The 24,407-nt window shown below is 42.8% G+C and overlaps 1 protein-coding gene across 2 annotated transcripts in view; it reads left to right on the plus strand.

The window, feature by feature from the left end:
• Nucleotides 1–24,407, plus strand: part of CDH13 (cadherin 13) — a 1,011,953-nt gene that overhangs the window by 869,937 nt on the left and 117,609 nt on the right. For both annotated transcript variants that reach the window (XM_019978955.2, XM_070770373.1), the window contains one exon: nt 7,089–7,229. In XM_019978955.2, the coding sequence (XP_019834514.1) occupies nt 7,089–7,229 (141 nt within the window). The remainder of the gene's footprint in view (nt 1–7,088; nt 7,230–24,407) is intronic.

Consider the following 24,407-nt stretch of genomic DNA (forward strand, 5'->3'; position numbering starts at 1 on the left):
GAAGGTTCTCCAATAAACTGATCCAGTATTTACCCCTTTATAGATGGGAGGAAATTCATCTCCTCTTCTTACTAGACAGACTTTGTAGGAAAGGTCTGGTTGACATTACGCTTCAAAGGACTGAAATGGAAATATTTCCCAGAGGAAAGATAGCGAATGCTATTCTGGGAAGGTGGGCAGTCCTGAGGAAGGGGGCAGCTGGGAGTGAAATGAAGATGGCAGCTGGCGACAACGAGCACCACAGGGTGGGGTGGGAGGCAGCACCTCGGCTCCCCAGCATGCCTGACAAGCAACCTCAGAGAAGCCACATCCATTCCCTGTGGCTGCCGTAGCAAGACCACAAAGTCTGTGGCTCAGACAGCACACATTTATTATCTCACAGTTCTGGAAGTTGAAAGTCCAAAGTGAGTTTCACTTGGGTGAAATTAAGGTGTCGGGGGCCCTGATTCCTTCCGGGAGCTCTGGGTAAAAATGTATCACCTTGGCTCTCCCACCTTCTGGAGGCCCCTGCATTCCTTAGCCCATGGCCCACTCCTCCATCTCTCCATCTGTAAGTCCAGCATCGTGCCATCTGCCTCTTCAAACCTGTCTCTCTCCTTCTGTTGCTGTATCGCCTTCTGCTCTGGAAGACAAAGCAGGCTCGAGGAGCAACCGTGGTGCTGTTTAGTGTCTCACGTGGAGTACATTTTTTTCTAGAAAGGGAAAAAAAAAAAGGAATATTTTGCACAGAGAAAGAAACTTCAGTTTCTATCTTTTGTTTAAATTACATCATAAACAAGTGAGTTTTAAGTTGAAATAAGGGTACATGTTGACCTGCATTTCATCAGGTGTTCATTCAGAACGATGCTAATCTAAGCGTGGGCCTCAGGTCAGCAGCAACAGCATTTCCTAGAAGCTTTCTGGAAAGGTACATCCTTGGGCCCCAATCTAGACCTCCTGAATTGTAAGCACCATAAGTGGGCTGAAAATCTGTGTTTTAATGCAGCCCCCAGGAGCTTCTGATACAAGCAAAGCAAGTTCCAGAAGCACCAATGGAGACAGTCTCTCTTAAGCACCTGCTATATACCAGGCATAATGTTGCCATGGCAATTCAGGACCAAAAGATTAGAAAAAACAGGCTAATATAGTGAACACTGTATATATATATATATATATATATATAGAGAGAGAGAGAGAGAGAGAGTATACTATATATATAATATAGTAAACAGAAAAATATATAAAAACCATAGAGAAAGAACACTTTAATAATATTTTCTTTTACTTAAACTTTTAGGGGTCTGTACTTGCACATGCTCAGATCCACCCCAAACTAGCTGTATGTTTTTGGACATTCCCGAACTCTGTTCCCTCAGACTGGGAGTTCCTTGAAGGTGGGATAGACCAGGTGATGTCTGAGATCCTTTCAAGAAACAATAGTTCATGTCTCTTTGCGTCACAGACCTTGACTCCAGCCACGCCAATGGCCCTGTGTTAGCTGGACCTCCATGCTGGTTCTCAAGGTCCTCTTCCCTCTTTGAATTCTCTGCCCTCACAGCCTCCTTCAAAGCCCAGCTCCAGCCTGCATTGACCTGAAGCCACGTAAAAACCGCAGTACCCCTCCCAGCTGCAACGTTCACATCTGAACCTCGGACCACACATTCCGCACACCCTGCCTGTTGCCTTGTGGAGCTAGTTCGCATGTGTTACCTTCAACCAAGCTGTGGCTTCCTTGAAAGTAGAGAATATACTTTATACTTCTTGTTCCCAGGGTGTCCTGAACAGATTCAGAATCAGCCTTCAATCCTTATTAAACGGTTGAATTTAAGAGTGTTTTAGGATTAATAGTCTCTCATCTTCTTCCACAGAAATTCACTTCCACGTCATGAACCCATTCCTAATCCCACAGTAGGAGACTCTCCTCTTCAGGGCCGTCCCTTCCTCCCCACTGGTGTCTGGGCTAAGTGGCCTTTCCTTTGCAATAACCACAGCTCTCTTCCTACTCCCATCTCATTCTCCTGAAATCTACTGACATCACCTCGGAATTTCCTAGCACAAGATTTGTCTCCCTTGTTGCTACTCTCTAGCACAGTGCCTAATATGTGCTCAGTATTTAATAGAAAGAGAAAGAGAAGTCGCTCAGTCATGTCCGACTCTTTGCAACCCCATGGACTGTAGCTTATCAGACTCCTCCATTCATGGAATTTTCCAGGCAAGAGTACTGGAGTGGGTTGCCATTTCCTTCTCCAAGTACTTAATAAATATTTGGTAAATTAAATAACCTTCATACAGCCTTTCTGAGCACCCCACATCCTGGCTCCCTTCTCACAGACCTTAATTGCTACACTTCCATAACACTTAACTCATCATACTTACATACTTGCTTTTTGTTTATTTATCTAAAAATGCACTGAAAGCAGGGTCTGTATCATCATTCACCAGTTATTGGAACCTAGTAGACACTATATAAATGTTTCTGTGGATCAACCTGAATGTCAAACATTTGCTGCCGTGAGTCTGAAGGGGGTGATTTTCCAGGTATCTTATGAATGCCTTTAGCATTTTATTTACTGTAACTCATCAGTAACATCAGAAGAGGTCCACTTCACCTGGAAATGTTTTATTTGATTTTGGTGTCCCTCAACCCGAAATCGCTTAGGTTATTCCAGCTGCATGTGTCTAAGAGGCAGTGTTTACATCCCCTGCTGCTTCCCCACCCTGCTGGCTCTGTCAGCAACCAGTAAATCTGGGGAAATGAGCTCTGCCTTCTCCCTACCCACCAGACCCCAGCCAGCAAGAAAACAGCAGGTGACAGCCACGTACATGAATGTTCACATTAGCATCAAGCAACACAGTGAAAGGCGGCTAAAGACAAACACAAGTCAAACCCGACTCACCCTGTTGGCTAGGAAGGTGGAGAATGTCCCTCCCCACCTGCGGTGAGAAGAGGGCAGCGTTCACAAAGGGATGTACGGTCCTGCCGGATTTATGGACTACCTGGCCCCCATCTTACATAGCCATAGTGGGTAAATCAAACCCCAGACAGACAGCAACTCATTCTGCTCCATATAATGCGCTCAGCCATCTGTCTGCAATAGTTATAGACCAGGTGTCAGGCGCAGCTAACCTGGAGAAGAATGCAGTCTCTGTTCAGGTGCCATACTGCAAGGAGTCTTGCTTTGCTCAGCTTCTCCGGGCAAAACCAATGAGTAAATAAGTTAATGAACTGCACTATATCCTTGCTATAAATCTCATGTTAATATTTCTCATTAACAATACCTTTAATGTTAGACAGCAAAGGGATCTATTGAAAAAGACTCCTACAGATTTCCTTGACCCTTCAAGCACTGTTTATAAGCTGGAACCAAGTCTTACCAGCTCATAGGAACCTATTGTGTATTTCACTTTCCAGCTATGCATTCAATGACGTCATGTTGGTAGCTTGAAAGCAGTCATGGTTAAGAGTATTTAAACCACCAAAACAAAAGTCTACTGTGTAAAATCTGCAAGTCAGGAGCATATGCTGCTAAACTTTTATGGGCACACCACTCTTTGTAATTCATTGTTTTATAAAAATGCAACTATAATTGATTAATTAGTACGCAACAACAATGTGCCAGGCACTGAATTAGCAGCTGGGAGATAAAACTTTAAATAAGCCAAGGTCCCTGCCTCATGGAACTCAAGTGATCAGAGTCAACATGGCCAATAAACAAGTAATCAATAAACAAGAATATTACAGACTGTGATTTTTGTTATTGTTCAGTCGCTAAGTTATGTCCAACTCTTTGTAACCCAATGGACTGCAGCACACCCGGCTTCCCTGTCCTTCACCATCTCCCAGAGTTTGCTCAAACTCATGTCCATTGAGTCAGCGATAATATCCAACCATCTCATCCTCCCTCATCCCCTTCTCCTCCTGCCTTCAATTTTTCCCAGTATCAGAATATTTTCCAGTGAGTCAGCTCTTCACATCAGGTGGCCAAAGTATTGGAGCTTAGCTTCAGCATCAGTCCTTCCAATGTATATTCAGGCTTGATTTCCTACTGCTGGAGAAAAACTGTTATTTATTGCAGCATAACAAATTACTCCAAAATGTAGTAACTTAGAACAATGGATACTTACTATCCCAGTTTCTGTGTTCAGGAGTCTGGATGTGGCTTAGCTGTGTCTTCTGCTTTCTGGACTCTCACAAAGCAGCCATCCACGTATTAGTCCAGAATTTCAGTCTCACCAGGTATGCCTGGGGAAAGATCCACTCCAGGCCCATGCAGTGCTTGTTGGCAGCCCTCCATTCCTTCTAGCTGGTCTTGTAGGCCTCCCTCAGCTTCTTGCCACATCCTTAGAAGACTTTCCAAAGATTCTACTGCATAATAACAGCATCCATGTACACACTCCAGGCTCCGTGCTCAGCACTTTATATTATCTGTTTTCATCCTCACCTATCCTAGAAGTCTTATTATTCTCCCCATTTGAACAGGTGAGGAGACTCAGATAAGGAGAACATAAGCAACTTGACCAGGTCCACTCAGCTTCTAAGAGGTGGAGCCAAGGTAACAGTCACTGGCCAAATGCTGACTGTTCCTCCCTAAGTGACAGCTCCCCATTATGCAATGAGATCCCTGCCTTCATAGAGCATCAATACAATGAAGAATGACCATCGAAAATGAGCATGAATTCACCGAGAGGAGAAAGAGGGGGAAGAAAAGTCAAAAGTAAGAAAAAGTAGGGTATAGTAGAAGAAAATCCAGTCTGGACAAAGTATGAAAGGAGGTGCAGAGGGCGGCTCAAGTTGAAGCAAGAGAAGGAGGGGGCACCGGGTGGGTTAATGGCCAATCCTTCCTCCATGTAACAGTTCCTCGTTGATTTGCCCCCACAGCTACCATTATGCTTGTTATTAGTGATAAATGTTCCGTTAAATGCTCACTCGTATGGCAGTCGAGGTAGCTGTATAAAACATCAAGGGTCCGGTGATTGATTATATGCCATGTTTAATGACACAGTTTGATTCTTTTTTTTTTTTTTCAAGATAAAATGTTTGGTTTTCAAATCAGTGTGATTGGTGAACTCAGCCCATGGCTGTGGAGATACACCCGAGGCTTTTTCTTGCAGACACACCATCTTCCTTTTGTTTCTAGGTTATATATTAACTGGTATCGAATCAACACCCAGGAGGAGATGGCAAATGCAATAGAAATGCATGACTGCAGAATTCAAACCAGGAGAGCAGCTTGCCTCTCAGATATGTCTTACAGATCAGATAGCTTAAAATAAAATCAAAGCAGCCAATTTAATTCTCCCAGTTTTGACACAGTGCTTCTCTTGGTCCAAATAAAATCCTATCTCCTTGAGCTAGAGTTCCCCAAAGGATGAGCCATTCCCTGAGAGTAAATGGCTCTGGTTTGGATATGCTCAGACCTTTGAGATATAATTTAGTTCAGGGAAACAGTAGTATATCATCATTATCAATAATGAAAGTGAGTTGGCCAGCTTGTGTGCTGCGTACCGGCTGGGTGTCGGGGTCAAAGGCATGGTCCTTGCCCTTGAAAACTTTGTCATCCACTTGGGGAGATGGTAAATGGGCATCAAAATAAGGCCAAATGGGAAACATAGCCTTCAAATTAGTCAGGGGAGGACAAGCACTGTCATAAACTGCCCTTAACCCTGAGCAAAGGCTTGTCTCTTGTTCACATCCCAGCCTACAGCGTGTCAGTGAAGGGTCTCTGTGCCATAGTCACGTGGAGATCCGGGCTTCTTCCTTCTGGGGAATAGAAAACACAGAGGATTATGCGGGCGCTTTAGGGGCCAGATTAGTCCATCTCTTCTGTCCACATTCCATTGTCCAGAATCGGTCACACAGTTCGTAAGGTCCAGCTGCATGTGCGTGCTAAGTCTCTTCAATCTTGTCTTTTTCACTGCAACCCTGTGGACCATAGCCCGCCAAGCTTGTCTGTCCGTGGGATTCTCCAGGCAAAAATACTGGAGTGGGTTTCCATTTCCTTCTCCAGGGGATCTTTCTGACTCAGGGATCGAACCCAAGTGTCTTACATCTCCGGCATCGGCAGCCAGGTTCTTTACCACTAGCACCCCCTGGGAAGCCGCCCCGCAGTCAAAAGAAATAGGATTGGGTAAACAAGTAAAAGTCTTCACCACAGTTTCCTTTAATTGCAAGCAACCCCAGAATCGATTCTGGCTGACTTCAGGGCCAAGAAGAACCTCCTGAATAAACCCCAGGGTGTGTTACAGAATCCAGGGGAGAGTTGCAGTCAGGAGCCAGCATAGTCCCACATCTCAGGCACTCTTCCTATTGGAGCTGATCACACCCAACTCCCCGCTGAGCCCTGAATCAACTGAGAGTGTTTAAACATAATAGCAAAATATCTGTCAAATATTCAAATGAAAAATATATGTATTGAGGGATAGCAGTGTGGTATTGCTTTTGTGTTAAATTTATCAGATCTCGACTGGATTAAAAAACATCTTTCAAATTTCACATGACATAAAAGACTAAAACAACTCACAGTGCTATGAAGGAAGTGCAGTATAAACAACTCTAAACCTCAGTTGGTGCTTTCTCACTTGTAAAATGGGAACAATAAATGCAACTTAACATGCTCGTTGAAAAGACTGACACTGGTTTCTGAAAAGCAGAGTAATCTGATGCCTGGTCCAGATTGTTCAGTTCCTAAGGCTGTTATCTTTGCCCTAATCTCATCATCAGATTTAGCCTCATTTCCAGATCAGTTCCATGAGGCCACTGTGAAATGACATATAATGGATATAAACATCAAATGTGCAATGTGTACCCAAACCCTGGACTTTGAACATTCTGGAATATATCACATGCCCCCTTAAACAAGGACAGAAAATAGATTCCATCCCCACAGCCAACTCCAGTCCATGCATAAGGACTGTCCTGCTGGGAGAGACTCCAAAGGTACATCTGTCCACCACAGCTGAGACTGCTGCCCAAGGTGGGGTGCTGCCCTTCCAGGCGCCTGCCCTGAGGGAGGGAGCACACCGCTCCAGCCAAGCACAGGCCGGCCACCTGTCCCAAGCAGCGACTCCAGTCTAAATGCCATCCTCTCTGTTGTGTTTTTGCCTCGTAGACGCTGGAAAATCCCAAGTATGAACTGATCATTGAGGCTCAAGACATGGCAGGACTGGATGTTGGATTAACAGGCACGGCCACAGCGACAATCATGATCGATGACAAAAACGATCACTCACCAAAGTTCACCAAGAAAGAGGTAAACCCCTGCTGAGCACCCCTCGCGGTCATGGCCGTGATTGCTGATTAACATTGATTCCGTGAACCACAGCCCTGCTGGCTCCCTGTTTGCAACATCAAAGCTCTCCTTTGTGGAGAGAAGATGGTGTTTTGCCAGAATAGTTTTCTACATTTTTATCTTTTTTTTTTAAGTGGAAAATACCAGAGCATTATGATTCAAAAGCATTGAATCTTGTTAAAGTCCATAAGAAAATAACTTTTAATGCCAAAGTGCCACTTTCATAGTTTTATCGGTGTTATTTAGTGCTGAATTATGCGAGTCCTATTGTGGTTTTAGCATAACAATAACTATTTTTTCAGCAAGTACAGATTGAGGGGCCAGACGGAACAGCAGCAAGAAGGTAAAGCAGATTTTCTTGGCAATAACTGGGCGGCCCAGGAGCTTATAAATAACAACCAAGTTAGCTCGTCTGGGAGAGCCGTTATTTATTTGCGGCTCCTGTGCTTTTATGATTGTGGATCGCGGTTGTTGTTTCCCATCTATTCCAACGGAATAGTGTTTGCAGACAGGCTGAGTATGCAAGACCGGATCCAGCTGCTGAGTATGTGTCCAGACTAAGAAGTCATTGGCACCATACCTCAGAAGGCAATGTGATGGTCTTGGTTTCTTTGGGGGTCAGGACCAGAGCCAAGGACTTAACACCCCTCTTATTGACCAAGAGCATAGCATCAGTCATGGCAGCCCCCCGTTTGCCAAACCTTTCCTGTATATCCACCACCACCACCTCAGGGCTCTCCACCTGTGATCCATTGTCTCAATTGATCGTGTGAGGTTGGCTTCATGAGCCACATTTTTTAAGCAATCAGAGAGCTTATTAAAAGCTCAGAGAATCTGGGTCTCCAAGGTCTTGGGCAGAACATGTAGCAGAAGTGGGATGTGAGCACCACGCCCTGTGAACCATGCTCTCAGCCCCAACACTGCACTTCCTTGCCCACTGTTGATGTTTCCTCCCCTCCCAGGCACTCAGAGAAGACACCCAGGTCTGGACTGGCAACTGTGCACCCCTCTCTCACATGTCCCAGGGCCACCCCCAATGACCCTTCCCAGCCCCCTGGCTCCCCAGTGACCTCTGCACATCAGCAGCCCTGCCTGACTCATCCAGGAGATGGAAATTTCCCCCTCGCCCAGTGGCATCTTGGACACTCAGGGGTCTAACCTCAAAACAGCAAAGTCTACATAGCTGATGTGGTCCATTCTATCGCTCCCACAACACTGCTTCTGTAACTGCTAAAATAGATTGCATATTATTCCCATGTTTCTCAAACTATGCTCCAAGAAATTCGTTCCACAAGTTGTATCATTGTAGAGGGGGAGGTGGAGGGAGATTTCAGGGTCAGAGAAATCTGGAGAGCACTGAGAGGAATGGTATGCAGGGTTTCTTTTACTACAGGGCTTCTGGGCACTTTTACAATGCTTTGTGTTCTCCAAGGGGTAGGTATGGTCTGTAAGCTTTCTCAGGCTCATTTGGCCTGGGGATAATTTTTCCTGGACCACCTCATCATGTCTCATTGAGCTGGTGTTCCTAAGATATTCAATGGGAGATATTGGTTGATCTGTAAAATTTCTCAGGAACCTCTTTAAAAAGAATAACTCAAGACACTGTGAAATGGTCAGTATAGACATAGTAATGACACTAGAAATTGGATAACCCCAATCTGAAATAAGAAAACCTATCCATGTTACCAAAAGGGTGATGTTAATTAGTTATATCAGTGGAGGCTGAACTGAGCTCAGCTTGTGTTCCTAGCTATGGGCTAAATACTGTAAGAGGCTCTTGTTGTTGATATTGTTGTTAATACCACTGAATTTAAGGAAAGATTTAACATAGATCTGAAGTAAAGTAAGAGACCTTGAGTAGCATAATGTATTCACCTGTGAATATTGGCAAAAGCACAGAACTCTCTTCAAATGGACATTGGATAATGAGCTTGAGATTCCCACGGGGCAGAGCTGACATCACAACTTGTATGGAGACACAAGTAACAAAACGAGAAAACTGGGAAGCTAGTACTTCACATTCTCTCTCTTAGACGTTAGATGTCCAAAAGAGTCTTTGCCAATGCTGGGCAAATCAAATTCACAACTAAATTATCTAGCGTGTTCCAGGAAGGCTGCTGTTCTTTGTCATTGAGTGGGGGGTTCATACACTGTGGACGCCAGAACACTAGAGGCAGTGAAAGAGATGTGATGGGGTGAGCTCTAGACCAGAAGGGGATTCAAAGCCCACCTATAAGCCATGTGATCTCAGCACGTTCACCATCCATGTTCTCATTTTGTCACCTGTTAGTGGGGCTGATCATAAAGCCCACCTCACTGAGTTCTTGTGAATGTTAAATGAGCTGATGGTGACAAGCACTACTTCTTGTGACCTCGACTTCTCTAGAGTGTTGGTGGTGAGGATGTGGTGGTAATTTACAAAGTGGCAGAGAGGAGAGTGGGGTAAAGGCAGTCATGAGGAAGATGGTGAGGAAGGTGGTGGTGAGGAAGATGGCAGCAGTGAGCAAGATGATGGTGTGATAAATGACATCATTTCTAAAATTCAGAAGGCCAACCAAAATTCTTATCTAAAGGGCTGTCTTCCCTCCATGTTGAAAAGCTGCTATTTTCCTTTAAAGTGATCTACAAACCTGCTCAAACACTTCAAAATACGTGATTAAGACCCTCCCATGATTAAGGGAGAAGTAATTCTGAAGAAGAGAGGGCAGAAACTGTAAAACTCATCACTGTGGGAAAAAGCAAAGACATCTGAGAGAAGCCTGTTAGGTGGAGAAGGGATGGAGACTCAGTCCAAAGATGGTCTTGGGTGTGAAAGAAGTCAAACAGGATGAACTCAGAAAAGAAAGTAACAGGGACCTGTGATCCTGAAGCTGAAATAATTTTTAGAGATAAAGGTCAGGGCTCAGTCATCCCAGAATGGAAACGGTGGTCATTCAAGGTTGAAAGTATCTAGAAACCTGTCCAAGAAGATGTTGTTTTATGTAAGTTTCTTCATATACAAGGACATTTCTTAGGAAATTCATGGAAATATTAATAGATGATTGTTGTCTTTTTTTAAATTTCTACTTTATATGATCTTTCATCTCCAGAAAAATGAATTTTTTTATCTGTTTAAAAGAGGAGTTTCAGCTGGCCAAAAATTACAGACTGCAAATAGTGTGGTGTTAAATGAGATAGAGGTATAGTTTCTCTCACATGAAAGTCTCTGGGTCAACAGTGCCAGGCCAACATGGCAAGACCATGATATTGTCAATTTACTGTGTTCCTCTTAACCTTTCTTCTCTGCCTTCCCCAAAGCTGCATCATGGTACAGTAGGGTCACTGCAGTGCCAGCCATCATGTGCATGTAACAGATAAAAAGAAGCAGGAAATGAGAAAGGCAAAGGAGAACCTATCACCTAAGTAAAACATCCTCTAAAGAACTTCCCCAGAAAGTCAAATGACATCTACTTGAGTCTCCTTAGCCTTCTTTATCTGTAAGGGATATTGAGAAACAACGCCAGCTGTCTTTAGTTGGCAGGTTGCAGCCCCTGATAATATAGAGGTTGGTACTGAGGAAGGAGATGTTGTATTTTTAAAGTTATTTTAAACAGCGAATAGTGCATACTGAGATCATTTGTTCCCCTGTGAGTATTCACTTTGACTGTAAGCTTGCTGAAAAGTGAAGCCCACACCTCTTTTATTTTCTGTTGCATTCCCAGTTGTCACTCAACAATCCAGTACCTGCTGAATGTTTCCTGAAGATAATTTTAACTTGAGAACACTGTCCTTGGGTGTGAGGAACCAAGTGCTGTAAATTGTTACTGATATATGAAATCAATTTTAGTCATTGATTTTCATGAAAATTTGGGTTAGAAGCACTAGTCTCCCTATGGAGAGTCTTCTGTGAGTTTTCCTAATAGTTTTTACACATGGCTTTAACTGTTAATGTTTACTTGTTAGCTGTGGCTTTTCTAGATTAGGTATTTGGAAATGACTTTAGGGAATACAGATAAACTCTCCAAACCCACAGTCTGAATTATGGTTGAGAATCTCAGTCCAATTTAGAGCAAAAGGACTTGTCCATTTCTCTCTAAATTTTTTTTAAGAAAAAAATGTGTTATTTGTTCCTTATAGCATAGTTAATGTTCAACACATATTTTCAACAAATATTTTCACATAAACCCCAGGATTGGGGGATTAATTAAATCACTATTGATTTTCAAAGAATGTATTTGCAAATAATTATAACATTTTAAAATGTTTTCATTCATTTATTCTATCAATTGATTTTCAAGTTTTACCTTAAAATGGAAATTGGTAATGAAGACTTAATAACTTAGGAATTTTTTTTTACCTACTTGATGAATTCTTTTTAAAGTAAATATTTTAATGTTCAAACTATAATAGTACAATGCCTGTAATAAAAATGGTGTAAAAAAAACTTAAAAGGCCCCGTTTTTCTGGAAACTGAGAGATGGGTAAATGATCCAGTTTTCATAAAAGGGTAAAGATAAACAGTGTAAGCTGGGAGTCAGCAAGTTGAAACTGAGTCACCAGCAGATACTTGCATTAAGTGACCAAGAAGGTACTGGGGTCTAGTCTGCATTCACAAAAGTCAGTGTCGGGCCTTGAAGGACTTCGATGCTTCAGGAGTCTTATCTTTTCTTTGCAATACTGGTTTTCATAATAAAAATATTGTACTAATTATTTATTAATTAGCTGCCTAATTCACCCCATAATACTTTTTCCTCTTACATGTTTAACTGAAAACTCTGTGGTCTCTTCTTTATGTAATAATTATGTAAAGACATTTTCTTCAGAAGGGGAACAATAAGTCTAATCTTTTCTCTAGCAGCATTGATAGAAGCTTGCTCTGTATTGTTGAGAGTTTAGAAATATTTTTTCACCTTTACTACATTATTGGAAAACTCATGTGAAATTGAAAAATTGTGGTTATATATAAGAACATCTGTATCAAGTTTCTATCATATAGATATATATATAGCTCTGCAGTGTCAAATGTTCTTGTATAAAGACCAATCTTTAAACTGATGACACTTGTAATCATGTCACCCACATCATTGTTTTGAGGCAGTTTAAGATTTTTGTATGTTGGTATTGCAGGTAAATCACAAGAAATTTAAATCTCTACCAGTGTGTTCATTTTGACTCACTGCCTCTTCATTTGTAAGTTTGTTAATCAAGGAGCCATTTTATTTATCACATTAGAACTTTACTTTTTTTCCTCTAAATGAAATATCTGAAGCAAGATGTCAGGATAACATCAATGTACACAGAAATCCCTTGCATTCCTATACACTAACAATGAGAAAGCAGAAAGAGAAATTAAGGAAACAGTTCCATTCACCATTGTGATGAAAAGAATAAAATACTTAGGAATAAATCTACCTAAAGAAACAAAAGACTTATATATAGAAAACTAAAACACTGATGAAAGAAATCAAAGATGACACAAATAGATGGAAAATATACCATGTTTGTGGATCAGAAGAATCAATATAGTGAAAATGAGTATCTATAGATACTCCAAAGCAATCTATAGATTCAGTGCCATCCCTATCAAGCTACCAACAGTGTTTTTCACCAAACTAGAACAAATAATTTCAAAAATTTGTATGGAAATACAAAAAACCTCAAATAGCCAAAGCAGTCTGAGAAAGAAGAAAGAAACTGGAGGAATCAACCTGCCTGACTTCAGACTACACTACAAAGCTACAGTCATCAAGACAGTATGTTACTGGCACAAGGACAGAAATATAGATCAATGGAACAAAATAGAAAGCCCAGAGATAAATTCACACACCTATGGACACCTTATCTTTGACAAAGGAGGCAAGAGTATACAATGGAGAAAAGACATCTCTTTAACAAGTGGTGCTGGGAAAACTGGTCAACCATCTGTAAAAGAATGAAACTAGAACACTTTCTAATACCATACACAAAAATAAACTCAAGATGGATTAAAAATCTAAATGTAAGACCAGAAACTGTAAAAGTTCTAGAGGAAAACATAGGCAAAACACTCTCTGACATAAATCACAGCAGGATCCTCTATGACCCACCACCCAGAGTAATGGAAATAAAAGCAAAAATAAACAAATGGAACCTAATTAAACTTAAAAGCTTCTGCACAACGAAAGAAACTATAAGCAAGGTGAAAAGACAGCCTTCAGAATGGGAGAAAATAATAGCAAATGAAGCAACTGACAAAGAATTAATCTCAAAAAATATACAAGCAGTTCATGCAGCTCAATACCAGAAAAATAAATGACCCAATCAAAAAATAGGCCAAAGAACTAAACAGACATTTCTCCAAAGAAGACATATAGATGGCTAACAAACACATGAAAAGATGCTCAACATCACTCATTATCAGAGAAATGCAAATCAAAACCACAATGAGGTACCATCTCACACCGGTCAGAATGGCTGCTATCAAAAAGTCTACAAGCAATAAATGCTGGAGAGGATGTGGAGAAAAGGGAACCCTCTTACACTGTTGGTGGGAATGCAAACTAGTACAGCCACTATGGAGAACAGTGGGGGAGATTGCTTAAAAAACTGGAAATAGAACTGCCTTATGACCCAGCAATCCCACTGCTGGGCATATATACCAAAGAAACCAGAACTGAAAGAGACATGTGTACCCCAATGTTTATCGCAGCACTGTTTACGATAGCCAGGACATGGATGCAACCTAGATGTCCATTGGCAGATGAATGGATAAGAAAGCTGTGGTACATATACACAATGGAATATTACTCAGCTGTTAAAAAGAATGCATTTGAATCAGCTCTAATGAGGTGGATGAAACTTGAGCCTATTATACAGAATGAAGTAAGTCAGAGAGAAATACACTAATACAGTATATTAACACATATATATGGAATTTAGAAAGATGGTAATGATGACCCTATATGCGAGCCAGCAAAAGAGACACAGATATAAAGAACAGACTTTTGGACTCTGTGGGAGAAGGCGAGGGTGGGATGATTTGAGAGAATAGCATTGAAACATGTATATTACCACATGTGAAACAGATGACCAGTCCAAGTTCAGTGCATGAAACAGGGCACTCAAAGCTGGTGCACTGGGACAACCCAGAGGGATGGAATGAGTAAGGAGGTGGGAGAGGGGTTCAGGATGGGGGACACATGTGCACCCATGGCTGATTCGTGTCAGTGTATAGCAAAAACCACTACAATATTGTAAAGTAATTAGCCTCCAATTAAAATAAATAAATTAATTTTTTAAAGATTTTTGTATGTTGGTATTGCAGGTAAATCACAAGAAATGTAAATCTCTACCAGTGTGTTCATTTTGACTCACTGCTCTTCATTTGTAAGTTTATTAGTCAAGGAACTATTTTATTTATCACCTTAGAAATTTACTTTTTCCTCTAAATAAAATATCTGAAGCAAGATGTCAGGATAACATCAATGTACACTATTCCTTAACTTTATCATTTTTGCTTTCTGTAAACCAACAAAAGTAGAAAAGGATGACTTTAAATTGGTCTAGGATTGAGTTAGATCATCTTTGAGTTTCAGTCTTGAGTGAGGGCTATCATGGTTTCTCTTACTCTTAGGTACAGCCTCTCTGGAATTCTAACTGAAATATGGATACTTTTTACAAAGGCTTTTCCATCTTGGACACCCTGAATTTCAGTGGCCTTGTCAGCCCATGAGACTGTTGAAAGCTCTGCTCAGCTTCCTGGTCTCATAGCAGCACTTTCTACTCAGATTCTTAGCCTCTTGTCCCTGTGCCCTTATACTCTTACTCTGCCTTGAGAGTAAAAGCTTTATAAAGTGTTGGCTTTACTTCATTAACTTCCCTTCACAGCAGGATCTGGATTCTCAAGTTCCAGCTGCCTTGGTAGCTCTCTAGTGCTTTCAGATAGGTTGAGGGGAGAGGATGTGTAAAGTCCATATGCTTGAGCTATCCTAGATTTGAGGGGTGGTCTAAAAGAAGCTTGCCCCAGTCACCTTAAACAGAGAAAATTGTGGCTTAGCCTTTTACTCTGGATTATTAGGGAAAGTCAGTAGATGCTGTGTATATGGAATCCACTGTAGCACAAAACTTCATAATATATTCATTAAAAACGTGGGTCAAAGAAATGGAATTAAATGCTTTGACAGTACTCACCCCATCTTATACCCCTTTGCTTCATAATCAATTCATTTTACTGAAAAGATTAAAAACTTTGTGTCTCCTCATTGATACTGATAACCAAGAAACGACTCTAACACGGAGGAAACTGAACTACATCATTAGGGGCAGCCTATGCTTTCCTGTTCCTTCACTCTTGAGTTGATATGAATATCTGAGTTTTCTGAACTCTTCTAGATCTTTTCATTTGTTCTTGGTAGTTTGATGGCCCCAGGTATAAAGCTAATAAATGTACATTGTGTGTCATCTTTTACCAAAAATCTAATTGAAGTGAATATATTTACCCACTCCCCCAGGGTTCCACGCCATATATTTAAGTGCTTTAAATAAAACTCTCTTACTTCCAGGCTTCCCGGGCGGCACTAGTGGTAAAGAATCTGCCTGCCAATGCAGGAGACACAGGAGACACGGATCTTATCCCTGGGTCAGGAAGATCCCCTGGAGAAGGAAATGGCAATCCACTCCAATATCCTTGCCTGGGAAATCGCATGGACAGAGGAACCTGGTGGGCTATAGTCCATGGGGTCACAAAGAGTTGGACACGACTGAGTGATGAAAAAACTCCTACTTCTGTAAGAGTTTGTTTCCCTTAAGAGAGCCTTTTAAATTCAGAGGTGGCCAGGACTAAACACTGACCACATAATTACACATTCTGCTTGCTCAACAGAGATTAATCCAGAAAGTCAATTACATATTTCTTAGAACATCAAACCCATTTCAATTATCTGACTCAAGTGACTTTTCTGGAAGTTGGAGTCCAAGACATTTTAACAACCAGATAAATCTTGAAAGATGATTAAATGTTATTTCAAATAGTCTGGACTCCCTCTTCCCATGAAGCTTTTTATAGCTATTATGGTGAAATATGTGATACATTTTGCTGTGATGCTGTGAAATAACATAACTGACAGTTTTCTGTGTGGCTGAAGTTTTAAATAAAACCAAACATACCTTACTGGGATCTTTATCCCGTGTTTTGTGTGGCAGCTGGGGGCCTCCCAACACATACAGAAATGGAATATTTGGAGAGAATAGAACAGTGTGACTTCACAACACAGATGCCACAGCCCCCAACTGTGCAAACGGTCACCTCACTCCTGATGACATCAGTTCCTGGTCCACCTCTGTGCAGGTCCAACATCTTGTCCAAGGAACTCCAGAGCCCTCAATGGCAAATCTCATTCCCAACTTGCCATCTCATAACTGAAGAAGGGTTCGTTGCAAAACAGCCAATACCCATGTCCCCATTTATCTTCACTAGGAAGGGGTGAGTTCACTGCTTTCTTCTCCTGCTCCAAGCTTGTAAAAAAATACATGAAATCATCAACTAAGTCTCCTGGAGTTCAAATTTCAGAGGCACTTCAAACAGCAGGTCTACAGCTGAATTTGTTGACTAAAAGAGAGTGAAGGAAAATGGTTGTTCAAATATAAGCAGTGCTCTATAAATAGAAGCCATCATCCAAACAAGATTCTTCCAGCTAAAGAAAAGGGAGGTGGTGTGTGCGCTCCCAGATTTAATTGTTCAGTGACAGCAGGATGAGAAATCTTGCATTGTTGAAAACGCCCAAGTCGATTATACACTGTGTTTGTGATGTCAAAACACCTGGATTTGTTAAAGTGAAAAAATGTAATCTACCGGGTGGCTGGTTCTTCAAGCCTCCTGTAAAGGTAGACCAGACAGCCAGATGATTTATTGCATTAATCACTCCTTCATGATTATATTCATGATGTGTTGATCCCCATCTCTCCTGTGTGAACCTCTATGCAAATCCTGTGCCTTTGCGAACCCTCTGGTTACGCTCTGAGGGTCAGCAGCAACTCGGTGGCAATAAAAGCAGTTTTTTACTACAGCTGGCAGAGTCTCACCACAGGGCCACTCTGTGGCACGGGGCCTCTGAAGGCTTCATCCATCTGCTTCTGCTCAAAGACAATATCCTCACACCAAGAGCAACAGCCACAGAGCTGTAAAACATCAATTTTTTTAACTCTATGAATGTAATATTACTACACCTCAAAATCCAGCTTGCAGAATGAGAATGCAAGAGTTCAAAAAGAGAAAGCCAAGAGCAACCCAAAGGAGATGAAATACCCATGCCCACGCTGCACCTGGAAACCATTTTGTGCTGAACAGTGTTAGAAACAAGAGCACCGGGTCTTAGCCTGGATGGTTTTAAACGTGGTCCACTTGGTCACCACCTACCTCCAACTCAGACCACGCTGAAGTTCTAGTTATCCCCCCAACCTGCCAGGCTTTAGGACGCCTCCATGCCACTGCACATCCCTTCTCCCTGGAATGCCTTTCTCTTCTTTCATACCTGGAAAGCTCCAATTTACGCTTTTTGTAGGTCCCCAAGTTATAAATCCCTTAGGCAGCTTGCTGCTTCTCCCTCCTTGTTGCTACCCATGCTGCGCATCTGCCAGCTCAGTCTTATCATGTTGCCTTTGAGTCATGTATTCCTTCTGTATCTCCCCAGTACTGCTAGGATGCTTTCATATTTAGGGACATATCTCTTCCATCACTGCCTCTAGGACTTAACACAGGGATCACATCAAAAGTTTAGCTGGAGGTGAAATTATTATTCATGTGGTAAATCCTCATTACTGCCTGTTGTGTCTCAGCTTCTAATACACTATTAAATATAATTACAGTTTCTTATCATATTCAGTGTTACCTGTAAACCATCATATGTTATGTAATATCCTCTTACATATTCTATTCTTTTCTAATATGTATATATCCTAATATGTACATATTTCACTCCTATAGTGTATAACATTCACATTCTAAAGTGCTATACAATTAAGTTATTTATTCGCTTATTGTCGCTCTTCCCAAATGAGAACAGAAGCTCCATGAGAAAAGGAACTTTGTCCCTTTGCTCCGTGCTCTGGCCCCAGCAGCCAGCCTTGGCACATAACCAAATAACAGGTGAATGAGTAAATAAATTATAAATGTTGGATGGTGAGCAACAGAGGCAATCAGAAAGTGCTCAAAGGGGCTTTAGAGAGAATTTCATCCAGGCCGTGGTTTTAGACCCGAGGGAGGCTGCTCAAGGCTGATTGCAGATCTCAGGCCAGCCTCACTGTGGCAAAGAATACTGCTGCCGGTGAAAAAATCCAGGCCCCACAGCAGCACAGAGTCGTGAGGGACCCTGCGGTGTGTCGTTTTCCCAGGGTGCACAGAGAGCCCAGAGGGCTGGAGTTAAATTCCTTTCTCAAGTAAATAAACGAATCTACATAAACTCCAGAAAGCCCTAAATCTACTACCCTGTCAGTCAAGTAAAAAAAAAAAAAGAAAGAAAGAAAAGAAAAAAAAGTCAGCATTAATAAATAATACATAAAGGAATTGTTAGAGTAGAAACAGGCTCAACGTTTACTGAGAACTTAAAAACAAGAAAGAAAATATTTCACAGCCCAAGTTCTGTATGGGTTCATTCTTCTAAGAGGGCTTTAACAAAATCATCCAGAATTTATTTTAATGTATTCATTTGTTTCCAAACTAAAATCTATTTCATTTACAGGCTGAATATCAGTTTTCCCGGTATTGGCAGCATTGTATTTTGCTGTCGATCTGCCCAGATCTAAGAAGACAGGAATTTATGAGAAGTATCTTTTTCAGCCTGTCTTACCTGGATGTATATATTGCATATCAGAACATTAGACTGTTGCCTTCCAAAGTGCATTCAGTCATTCATTTTTTTCCACAAACCAGTGGTTTATTAGAAAGTTCCTTTTCCTAATTTTATAGCATCACACACACACACATCAGTCGCTTAGTCGTGTCTGACTCTTTGCGACCCCATGAATCGCAGCACGCCAGGCCTCCCTGTCCATCACCAACTCCCGGAGTTCATTGAGATTCACGTCCATTGAGTCAGTGATGCCATCCAGCCATCTCATCCTCTGTCGTCCGCTTCTCCTCCTGCCCCCAATCCCTCCCAGCATCAGAGTCTTTTCCAATGAGTCAACTCTTCGCATGAGGTGGCCAAAGTACTGGAGTTTCAGCTTTAGCATCAGTCCTTCCAAAGAAATCCCAGGGCTGATCTCCTTCAGAATGGACTGGTTGCATCTCCTTGCAGTCCAAGGGACTCTCAAGAGTCTTCTCCAACACCACAGTTCAAAAGCATCAATTCTTCAGCACTCAGCCTTCTTCACAGTCCAACTCTCACATCCATACATGACCACAGGAAAAACCATAGCCTTGACTAGACAAACCTTTGTTGGCAAAGTAATGTCTCTGCTTTTGAATATGCTATCTAGGTTGGTCATAACTTTGCTTCCAAGGAGTAAGTGTCTTTTAATTTAATGGCTGCAGTCACCATCTGCAGTGATTTTGGAGCCCAGAAAAATAAAGTCTGACACTGTTTCCACTGTTTCCCCATCTATTTCCCATGAAGTGATGGGACCGGATGCCATGATGTTCGGCATACATATATATATATATATATATATATATATAAATATCATATGTGATAAAGTTAAATACAATCTGTTATGCTTGTAAGGATAGGTTATTTTGTTTTTCCTTTTTTTCTTTAGTTTTAAAATCACTCTTCTGGAAATTAAAGGAAATTCTGCCTCCAGGAAGGTGGAGAAGCCACCAGAGTATGGCTCAGTCTACACGCTGCTGGGAAACAGCAAGAATGTTAATACTGTGCTATTTAGATACTCACATGGGCTGAACTCATTCACCCACCAGCCCCCCTATCAGAAGTGTATTCCATGAGTCCTCTGTGCCAGGCACTGTGTGAGGCTAGGGTGCAGGGAGGCGAGCACAGCTTGCCAGCCTCACACACAATGGTCCCTGACCTCAGGAAGTCACGACTTCAGCTGGAGACCACTGGGGACTTTCTTGGTGGCCTCACGGTCAGGATTCTGAGTTTTCACTGCTATGGCCCAGAGTCAATCCCTGGTCAGGAAACTGAGATCCCACAAGCCATGTGGCCAAAATTAAATAAATTATATAAATAAATAAGTTAATAAAATGGGGACAACTAGCCAGCAAATAGCTACATGTGACCCTAGGGACAGGCTGGAATGGGGTGAACTCACTCTAGAAGGACACATGTGGGCAGCCACTGTGGCGTTCAAGGAGGTCTCCTCCAAGGAGTGACATTTATGATGACAGTAACAAAATACCGCACACTACGTGGCTTGAACAACGTTTGTTCACTCAAGGTCCACGTGTCCACGGGGCACCGAGGAAGCACCTACTCGTGTCTGTGTCTGCTTCCCAGTGATCTGCGGGCGATGTGTGGTGATCATAGTGTGTAGATGCATCGCCCAGTCTCTTCTGTTATCTTCCCGTGACCTTCTTTCTGTGTGCGTAAGTGAACGTAAAGAAAGTGAAGTCGCTCAGTTGTGTCCGAGTCTTTGCGACCCCACAGACTATAACCTGCCTGACTCCTCCATCCATGGGATTTCCCAGGCAAGAATATTGGAGTGGGTTGCCATTTCCTTCTCCAGGCGATCTTCCCAACCCAGGGATCGAACCCAGGTCTCCCGCATTGCGGGCAGACTCTTTACCATCTGAGCTCCCAGGGAAGCCCTGGTGCATGTCTATGCATAATTTTCTCCTTTTTATAAGAATGCCGGTTGTGTTGGTGTGGAGCACACTTGAGACCTCATTTTAGCTTGGCCACCTCTATTTCCAAGGGAGGTCCCATTCTGAGACACTACTGGTTAGGATTCCATCAGAATCCATGCCCATGGGACTTGGGAAGACGCAGAGGGTCCACATGAAGTTCTGGAGGCAGGGAAAGCACGTCTAGCTCGAGGAACTGAGAGCCATCCGGTATGGATGGAGAGCATGAGAGACAGCGGGGGATGTGAGACTGGACAGGAAGGCAGGAGGCTGCTCACTGGAAATGCAGTGGGAAGACATTGGCAGACACTACAAAGGGTAGACCTTTCGAGACTTGGAGCCCCCACCCTGCTCAGAAACATGGCCATTCCTGCCGTCAGAGATTGCTGGGGATGGTGCCGCTGGCCACCATGACGCATACCTCCATAGAAGTGGGAATAATGCCCACAGCAGGGAACCGGCATTAGTGGACACTGATATAGTAGTTTTTAAGCTAATGAAGCCCTTCCACAGTCCAGTCACTTTCCCACCTACCACCCGGACAGTCCAGTGAAGAGGGTCTGGTTCTCGACCCAGCGCATGTGAGAAAGCTGGGGCTGGGTGGGCCGGTTCCTCCTCCAGGTCGCTGGGGGACTAGATGCTGAGATGCTGAACTTTGGGTCTCTTTCTTCCTTAGCAAGTGTTCCGTCAATTAAGGCAAATGTGTGATGAACTTTTATCAAAAGCAAGACTGGCCATTGTGACAGAAGTTCTGTCTGTCCAACACTTCCTGGACCTGCTCCTGCATCCTCTTTATCATTAAACAAACTTCTAGAAGCCAGTGCAAACATCTGAAAGTGCTTGCTTTGGGCCAGGCCGTGTCCAAGAGGCTTACATACACTCCGTTTTTCACTCCTGCTGCCAACCCTGAGACTCTCATTGTAATACCCATTTAGTGGATGTGGAGACTGAGGCTCAGAGGGCTGAAGAACTTGCCCAGAGTCTAGGCCCCATGCTCTCAACCCCGGAGTAAGCTGCTTCTGCACCGTGATGGGGTTAACAACCCTCCCGCACAGTGCCTGCAGACCCCGTCCTCAGAGAACGCGCTTCTGCTGGCTTCAGCTTCAGTTCTGTGCCTTTGCCCTTTGGGCAGCTCTCCAGGATTCAGGTCAGGGCTGTTCCTCAGGGAACATCCATCCAGTTTTTCTCTTTACACTTGTGCACTGGGAACTTGCTGAAAATGTCACATTTATAACCTCCGATCTCATCTCTGCTTGAACTTTTCCATTGTCAGCTCACAGCCTCCTGCCCTCCTGTTGCCTTGCCTGCCTCTCCGTCCCAATCAGGACAGTGTGTAGTGCAAGCCCAGGACACAACTGTAACACACACACATTTCTCTCCTGGGCTAACCAGGACAAGTCTAAGCTACTCTTTCTCACTCTGCAGTTTCTTCAAATTAAAAACGGGGAGGGTGGGTCTTTTAATAGCCAGTGAATTTGGTTAGTGGTCTTATAGCTTTATTTTGATGGGTCTAGTGGGCAAATATAATAATCATTTCTTAGAGCAAAGAGTAAATGAAAAATGTTTTCATCCAGAAAACCAAATTTTTTAAGCTAACAGTGATTAAGTGCTTATCTGTGGGAGACACTATTCTAAGGGCTCAGGCATCTTAACTCATTTAATTCTCGTAACAGCCCTTTGACATGCATAGTCTTGTATGTCATCCTAATTTCACAGGTGAGGAAACTGAGATACAGGAATGCTGGAAACATGCCACGGTTACAGTCTCTGGCAGGACTACTCACTCCAGGTGTCTGTTCCCAGAGCGCTACGCTGGACTCACCTTCTGAGACTTTACACATTGTTCTGGTTCTGTGGGATTCTGAAGTGAAAGAAGCCAGGCCCCTGACACACTGGTCTCCTATTTATTTCTCAACAACCAAATCCAATGCCATATGTTGAACACAGCAACGTTTTTGGAAATATACTGACATTTCCCCTTTAGGCACCTCCACGTGCATATCTAATCCAAAATCTGCCTGCACTGGTATCATAATGTATACTAATTATTAGATTTCTCAATGGAAATCCAGGTTTTATTCACTGGAGAATTCGGGCAAAACCCTATAAAGCAAGAAAAACTTTGGTTCATTAGCTAGGGTCATTTTTATACTAGTCTGCTATCTCCGATAACAATTTTTAAATCTTTTAAATTTATGACTGTCGTTACTGCAGCTCCATGATCATTAATGAGATAATGTGCTTCTCCAAGTTCACAAATCTTTGTGCACTTGATATACTTGTTCTGACTTAGCAGAGTCAAAAGCGGCCTTGGCTTTCATTCATGCACTCACCACGTGCTTGGCCAACACAGGTGGTGAGCTGAAGGCTGGAGAGTTAAGGAAGGTGGGCAAGCCCTTGTCTGCCTGCGGCTGAGCAGGTCAGGAAGCTATGCATTTCCCTTCAGCTCCCACAGATCTCCCAGACAGACTTAACTGGCTCTCTTTGATAAGCGTTTTGTTCGGCCCCAACCACGGCATCCTTCCCAGCGTGTGTGGGATTGGCACTGCAGGTATCCGTCTGGGCCTCCTCCAGACTGGAGCTCCCCGAGGGCAGACAGGGCTTCATTTGTCACCGTCTTCCCCTTCAGTCATAGAACAGTGTATGCAGACAGAGCACAAAGAATATTTGTTGCATTAAATCAAATCAATAAATAGCTTTCTTGCCTGCCCAGCAGCTCTGCAAATAGAAACAGATGCCTTTGCTAATCACCCCTGGTTGAATGGTTTAACATAGGTTCAGTTCAGCACTGTAAGTCTGTATATCAGAGCTAGAACCAGTTAGCTGTCTGGTTTGTAACAGTCAAGCCCTGGCCTCCCACAGTGCTCAGGGGAAAGCTTCAACAAACCCCAGTAAACCGAATTGACCGCTTGTACCAGCCTCACATAGGAATGGTCTAAGTATCTGTTTTCCTTCCGTTCTGGGAAAATGAAAAAACAAGTCAATTTGAGGAAGACTGAGGCTAGATGCTCAAGAAAATCTGCTTTTAATTTCTCCAGAGTTTAAGATCCTTTGCCTGTTCTCATTTTGTAGTTGAATGCAGAAACCCACTTTGAACCAGCATGAGCGAATCCTGGAAGGCATTGGTCATCATCCCTAGGGAAGGAAGGCATTGGTCCTCATCAGTAGAGAATGCATTGTACTCGTCCCCGGGGAAGTCTAAGGGCTTCCAGAGGGGGCTGTCTCCAGCGTTTGGACAGCATCATCGGCATGCTATGCGTGTGCCACTCTGTCTCTCAGCTCCGCTTGTCCGTCTATGTTAGCTTTTATTCTACAGTAGGCTCTCTCCTCATAGCAGGGAAGATGGCCTCTAAGGGCCCTAAGCCTACATCCCCGTGGCTTAT

Source organism: Bos indicus, chromosome 18 (genome assembly GCF_029378745.1).
Source record: "Bos indicus isolate NIAB-ARS_2022 breed Sahiwal x Tharparkar chromosome 18, NIAB-ARS_B.indTharparkar_mat_pri_1.0, whole genome shotgun sequence".
Taxonomy (NCBI): domain Eukaryota; kingdom Metazoa; phylum Chordata; class Mammalia; order Artiodactyla; family Bovidae; genus Bos; species Bos indicus.